We start from the raw sequence: 6,248 nt of genomic DNA on the forward strand, positions 1-6,248 counted from the left end.
CATCATCGCCTTTGATTGCCTGGGATGCGTTTATTTTCCTTTGTTTATTTACCCATCATTATCTGAAATGTGAATGTATACACAGCACACTGGTTGCCCTACTTCTAGTGTCATTAGTGTTGATTAGTGGATGTGTTTGTGTGTGTGTGTTTGTGTGTGTGTGTGTGTGCGCGTGCAAGCTTGTGTGTGTCTGTGTGCCTGTGTGCCTGTGTGTGTGTGTGTGTGTGTGTGTGTGTGTGCGAGTGTGTGTGAGTGTGTGTGCAAGAGACAGGTAGTTTGTGTGGTTTTGCTCTAAGGCAAAGCCTTGTGTGCCTGCAGGGTGCGGCTCTGTGAGAAACGATGAAGGACTTGTTTTGTGATGATGATTTTCTCACGCGCCATCACACACACACACACACACACACACACACACACCCAAACACAAACACACCATAGGCACACACACACACACACACACACACACACAAACACACACACACACAAACACACCATAGGGCACACACACACACACACACACACACACACACACACAGGCACTCCCCTTCCCGCTACTGTGTCACGAGCACGAGTTCTTTTTAAACTCATTTAATGCTCCAACTCTCCAAATCTCCACTCCGCTCGGCTTGGCTCGTTCGAGCAAAACGTGCCCTGCTCACTTCACCCGTCCTCTACTGCCTGATCGTGACCGCTGACGCCAACGCCGTGTCCCTGTAGAGAATCTGCTTCCTTACGCAGGACCCTCATACACACACACACACACACACACACTCGTCTGGCCTGCTGTGTCCTCATGCTGCTGCCTGACTAGAATACACAAAATAAATAGAGCAATGCATAAATCAATATTTAAATAAACAAAATGAGGGAACGTACTGTAGGAGAGTGCAATTCAGCGATTTTCTTTTTTTTTCTTTTTCTTTTTTTTACTTGAGCGCCCCCCTCCTCATCTCCTTGATCAGTGGGCTGCTGTTCCATGCTGCCTGGATGCACTAGCCAGCTAGACTAAACAGAACGCTATTCAGCCTTTTTTTTTTATTATTTTATTATTACTTTTGGTCATGAACCCTCTCTCCTCGTGGCCCTCGATCAGTTGGTGTCCCTGAGCCGCGTCCCTCCCATGGAACCATCTGATAAATATGCAGTAGGAGGCCTTCTCTATTGCAGAGTGATGAGAGCGCTTTGCCTCCGGGACTTCAAACGGACCGCTGTGTGTGTGTGTGTGTGTGTGTGTGTGTGGGTTGAGTGGGTGATGGCGTTCAGTTGCATAAGTTTGCTTTAACGTGCGTGTGTGTGTGCGCATGTGTGTGCATGTATGTGGTCGATTGGGTGGTGGCGTTCAGTTGCATGAGTGCTTTAAGGTGTGTGTGTGTGTGTATGTGTGTGTGTGTGCGATGCCGTTCAGTTGCATGAGTTGCTTTTATGTTTGTGTGTGTGTATGTGTGTGTGTGTCTGCGTGAGTGTATGCTTTCCCTACTGCAGCAGATAACCTCTCTCCTCCATGGCTGGATGAAAGGAGGTTCCTGTTGAAAGCCTGGTGGCTTTGAAGGTTGCCTCCTGCTCCCTGCCGTGCGGCGCTGTGCTCGGAGACCCACCGTCACCCGTCACCCGTAACCCTGCGTGACGCCCATCAAAAAGACCTGTTCCGGGGTGACCTTAGCTTACATGTCGCCACAGACGCTGGGCTGTGTGTGCGCTCCGCCGTGTGTGTAGAACAAAGAGCGGGACGTGCGCACACACACACATGCGCGCGCACATGGTGGATTGGGGCAGAGAGCAACCCCTCGCTGGTTGAGTCCTGTTTGCTGTTTCCTTGTAGTGTTGCTTCATATCGTCCGCTCTCTCTCTCTCTCTCTGCCTCCCTCTATTATCTTTTCGTCTTTGATCTCTCTCTCTCTCTCTCTCTCTCTCTCTCTCTCTCTCTCTCTCTCTCTCTCTTTCTCCCTCCCTTTCATATCCAGTGTCTTGCATGATCTTACTCTATGATTGTTGACTTTCTCTCTCTCTCTCTCTCTCTCTCTTTCTCCCTCCCTTTCATATCCAGTGTCTTGCATGATCTTACTCTATGATTGTTGACTTTCTCTCTCTCTCTCTCTCTCTCTCTCTCTCTCTCTCTCTCTCTCTCTCTCTCTCTCTCTCTCTCTCTCTCTCTCTCTCTCTCTCTCAAATTCCAATTCCTATTCCGTTGGTTGATTAGCATGACCTCTGAGACAAAAAAATTCATTTTCATTGAATTCATTCATTTTCTCTCTATCTCTCGTTCTTTCTCTTTGTCTCTCTCTCTCTCTGTTTCTCTCTCTCGTTCTCTCTCCTCGCTGTGCCACTTTTCTCTCTCTTCATCCATGTCTCCCTGTCTGTGCGTTGTCTCTCACACGGAGCTGATCAGCTGAGTCACGCTGGACGTCGGCCACTAGCCCCCGCGCCGGACGCTGCTCCTGCTCCTGCTACAGCGTTGCCGCGGGCGACAAAGAGACGGGAGAAACTAATTGGGAGCCCAGCGAGCGGACGGCGTAGTGGAGTTATTTTAAGACCCTCTCGGGCCTCTCGCTGTCCAGTCCGCTCCTCTCAGTGTCTCTCCAGCCTTTTATTCTCATCCAGTTGAGGAGGAGGAGGAGGATGGGGGGGGGGGGTGTAAGCCCGTTCCCCCCTCCCTCTCTTGTCCCCTGCCCGACTTGTAGCCCCGGAGTGTATACACAGCTAATGAGCAGTAGGCCCGGTCATCCCGCTCGGCCTGACGCACTCGAAAACAGGAGACGGAGATGCAGATCGAGATGGAGAGGCCAGGGCGCGGCAGCGGCAGCGCCATCCCATCTCATTCCATCCCATCCCGTCCCATCCCGTCCCATCCCAGGCCGAAATGCAGTGCTGCGCTGCGCTGTGCTACGCTACGCTCTGCCAGGCTAACGTGGGGAGGGAGCGATGAAGGTCGAGGGGCAGAGTGAGGGGTGGAAATGCGGGTTAATCGCTGTGCCCATAGCCCTGCCAACATAGCCCTGCCAACGCAGTCTCTTCCCCATGCCCAGGGGCACGTCCTGGAGGCTCCAGTGGCCTCTCCGTAATCAATTTGATGCATCTTTTAAATCTATAACATTACCGGAATTTCCCAACTACTAGCGCGGCTTATGCATTGATTTTGCTACATTTCTTCAGCCATTAGGTTAATACACGGCGGCAGTTAATATGGCATTAATATGGTTTTGTTTCTTTTAGAATAGAATGAATAGAATATATACTTTTTTGATCCCGTGAGGGAAATTCAGTTCTCTGCATTTAACCCAATTTAACCGAATTAGTGAACACACAGTGAGGTGAATCACACAACCCAGAGCAGTGAGCTGCCTGCCCAACCAGTGGTGCTGGGGGAGCAGTGAGGGGTTAGGTGCCTTGCTCAAGGGCACTTCAGCCGTGGACTGGTCGGGGATCGAACCGGCAACCCTCAGGTTACAAGCCCGAAGCCCTAACCAGTAGGCCACGGCATAAACAAGTCCTACAGCTTATACAGAACGTGGGTAATACACAGGACATTTTTTTAGAATTTCTGAATTTTCTGTACTTCACATTGAGGATTTTCACCTTCTTGGCTGTTGTTGTTGCCATTGACGTCACTGAAGCCACTGGCTGTCTTGCTGTGTTTGCGTATCTATCAAGTCCCTCTAATCCACGAGGAGGGGAGTCGCTGGGGCATGCAGACGCTCCTCGCCCCATTTGCTAGCAACATACCCAGCCTCTTTTTGGGCTCCTTCACCTCAAGAGACCGTGGAGCTGAGATGGTCCAACGCCGATGCAAAATCAAATCAAGATGTCCACGCTTGTGTTCTGTTTCACAGAGGTGGGTCAGCTGGAACCCATGCAGAGTAGATGGACTGGCACCCCTTGGATAGTTATGTTTGGTCTGACCAGACTAGAATAGGGTCTAGCTCTCTGTGTGAACATTAGCAAAGGTATTGTGAGAAAGTGTGTGAGCTGATGTTTGGTGAACGTTCTGGTGCATCCTCTCTGCATCACCCATTGATGGTGGTTAGTGAGGTTCCCCTATCAGTTGTAATAGTGCTTTTTTCAGTGCCTTGAAAGCATTATATAAGTGCGCTGTATTGTTGTTTTTAGGTTCTGAGTGAAGTTGATTTTCTTTCTGTCTGAACCTGTCTCTATGTAAGCTGTGTGTGTGTGTGTGTGTGTGTGTGTGTGTGTGTGTGTGTGTGTGTGTGTGTGTGTGTGTGTGTGTGTGTGTGTGTGGTTAAAGTGGATACCTGTATGTGTGTCGGTGTGGGTGTGTGTTTGTGTGTAGTTAAAGTGAATACCTGTATGTGTGTGTGTGTGTGTGTTTGTGTGTAGTTAAAGTGAATACCTGTATGTGTGTCTTTGTGTGTCTGTGGCCGTTTGTGTGTGTTTGTGTCTGAAATTCCCTCTCCCTCTCCCTGGGCGTGCAGGAGGAAGCCGTGCTGACGGACGCCCTGACTGACGAAGCCGCGCCCAGCGCGGACGAGCCCTCCGCCTTCTTCGAGGACTTCCAGGAGCGCCGAGGCCAGGCCATCGCTGCTAAAGCGCGCGAGATCGAGAAGGTTGGTGTCCAGATAGATAGATAGATAGATAGATAAGGGGAAATTCTGCCCAGGAGATGAGGCCAAGCTATTGCTGCGAGATCGAGAAGGTTGGTGTCCACTCCACACTGTCCAGGAGATCGCATTACATGTACATTAGATCTACATTTACGACACTTTTTTCATCCAAAGTGACTTGCATATGTCAACTATATTACAAGCGATTACATTGTCATTACATTGCAGCTTTGGGTTAAGTGCCTTGCTCAAGGGCACAACGGTAGAAGCTGGGAGTTGAGCCAACAACTTTTGGGCTACTGCATGCTAGCCCAGCTCCTTAACCACTACACTACTAACTCCTGGGATTATCAGAGGCATACTAGAATACACAAAATAAATAGAGCCATAAATTAATAAATAAACAAAATGAGGAAACGTAACAGAGTACAATTATTTTTTTTTTACTTGTGCGCCCCCCTCCTCATCTCCTTGATCAGTGGGCTGCTGTTCCATGCTGCCTGGATGCACTAGCCAACTAGATAAAACAGAACACTATTACAGCCTTTTATTATTTATTTATTTATTTGTCTATTTGGTCATGAACCCCCTCCTCTTGGCCCTAGATCAGTTCATGCCCCTGAGACTAGATGCTAGAAGGTAGAATGACTACTGTAGATGTTGGACACACTAGAAGCTTGAGGCTACCAAGCTAGTATGAGTAGCTTGGTTAGTTGAAAGGTGGTGTGTGTGTGTGTGTGTGTGTGTGTGTGTGTGTATATGTGTGTGTGTGTGTGTGTGTGTGTGTGTGTGTGTGTGTGTGTGTGTGTGTGTGTGTGTGTGTGTGTGTGTGTGTGTGTGTGTGTGTGTGTGTGTGTGTGTGTGTGTGTGTGTGTGTGTGTGTGTGTGTGTGTGTGTGTGTGTGTTTGTCTGTCTGTCTTAATCCTGCACACAAACAGAGGCATTCTCCTGTGCACTCAACTGTCTTTGTTCCGTCTCTCAGTCTCTCGCCACAGAGAAGCTGAAAGTCTGTTGTTCTGGTACTTGAGTAAAGTAATTGGATTATACCACAAGGCTCCCCTCACTTGTCCCTCTCTTCCTTCTCCTCTCCTCTCTTCTTCTCTCCTCTCTTCTCCACACTCCTACTCTCCTGTCCTCCTCTCCTCTCCCTACTCCTCTCCTTCTCTCCTCCTTTCCTCCTCTTCTCCCCACTCCTCACTCCTCAGTGCTGATATTAAAGCCAGGGAGAGGTGTCTGAGTCGGAGTCTCTCTGTCTGTCTGTTGGCTTGTCTGTCGGGGGAAACGGAGCCAACAAGAGATGATGAATCTGAGAAACAGAAGAGTACAAAGTGCTCGCTCTCTCTCTCTCTCTCTCTCCCCCTCTCCTTTATGACATCATTCCCCTGTGTTCCTCGGCAGAATGTTCTAGGTCAGGCGGTGATGATTGTGCTGTTCCGCTGAGTACCGGAATGTGATTTCCCCAGTAACAAAGATGGTGGGAAGGAACCATGAAGGAAGAAAGAAAGAGCTGAGCTGAATGGGCAACTGGGGTGTGTGTGTGTGTGTGTGTGTGTGTGTGTGTGTGTGTGTTAGGGGGGTGGGGGGGGGACACCCACCACAGCAGGCAAAAGTACATGTGGACATGGAGTCAGTCCTTGCACTGTTATTAAACCTAACACTTTGCCCTCTCTCTCTATTTCTCTCTCTCTCTCTCTC

At 49.4% G+C, this 6,248-nt stretch overlaps 1 protein-coding gene across 1 annotated transcript in view; it reads left to right on the forward strand.

Moving 5' to 3' along the window:
• Positions 1-6,248, forward strand: part of pphln1 (periphilin 1) — a 44,262-nt gene that overhangs the window by 24,697 nt on the left and 13,317 nt on the right. The window contains exon 9 of the mRNA XM_062518376.1: positions 4,425-4,556. Coding sequence (XP_062374360.1) covers positions 4,425-4,556 — 132 coding nt within the window. The remainder of the gene's footprint in view (positions 1-4,424; positions 4,557-6,248) is intronic.

Source organism: Sardina pilchardus, chromosome 17, assembly GCF_963854185.1.
Source record: "Sardina pilchardus chromosome 17, fSarPil1.1, whole genome shotgun sequence".
NCBI classification, from domain to species: domain Eukaryota; kingdom Metazoa; phylum Chordata; class Actinopteri; order Clupeiformes; family Clupeidae; genus Sardina; species Sardina pilchardus.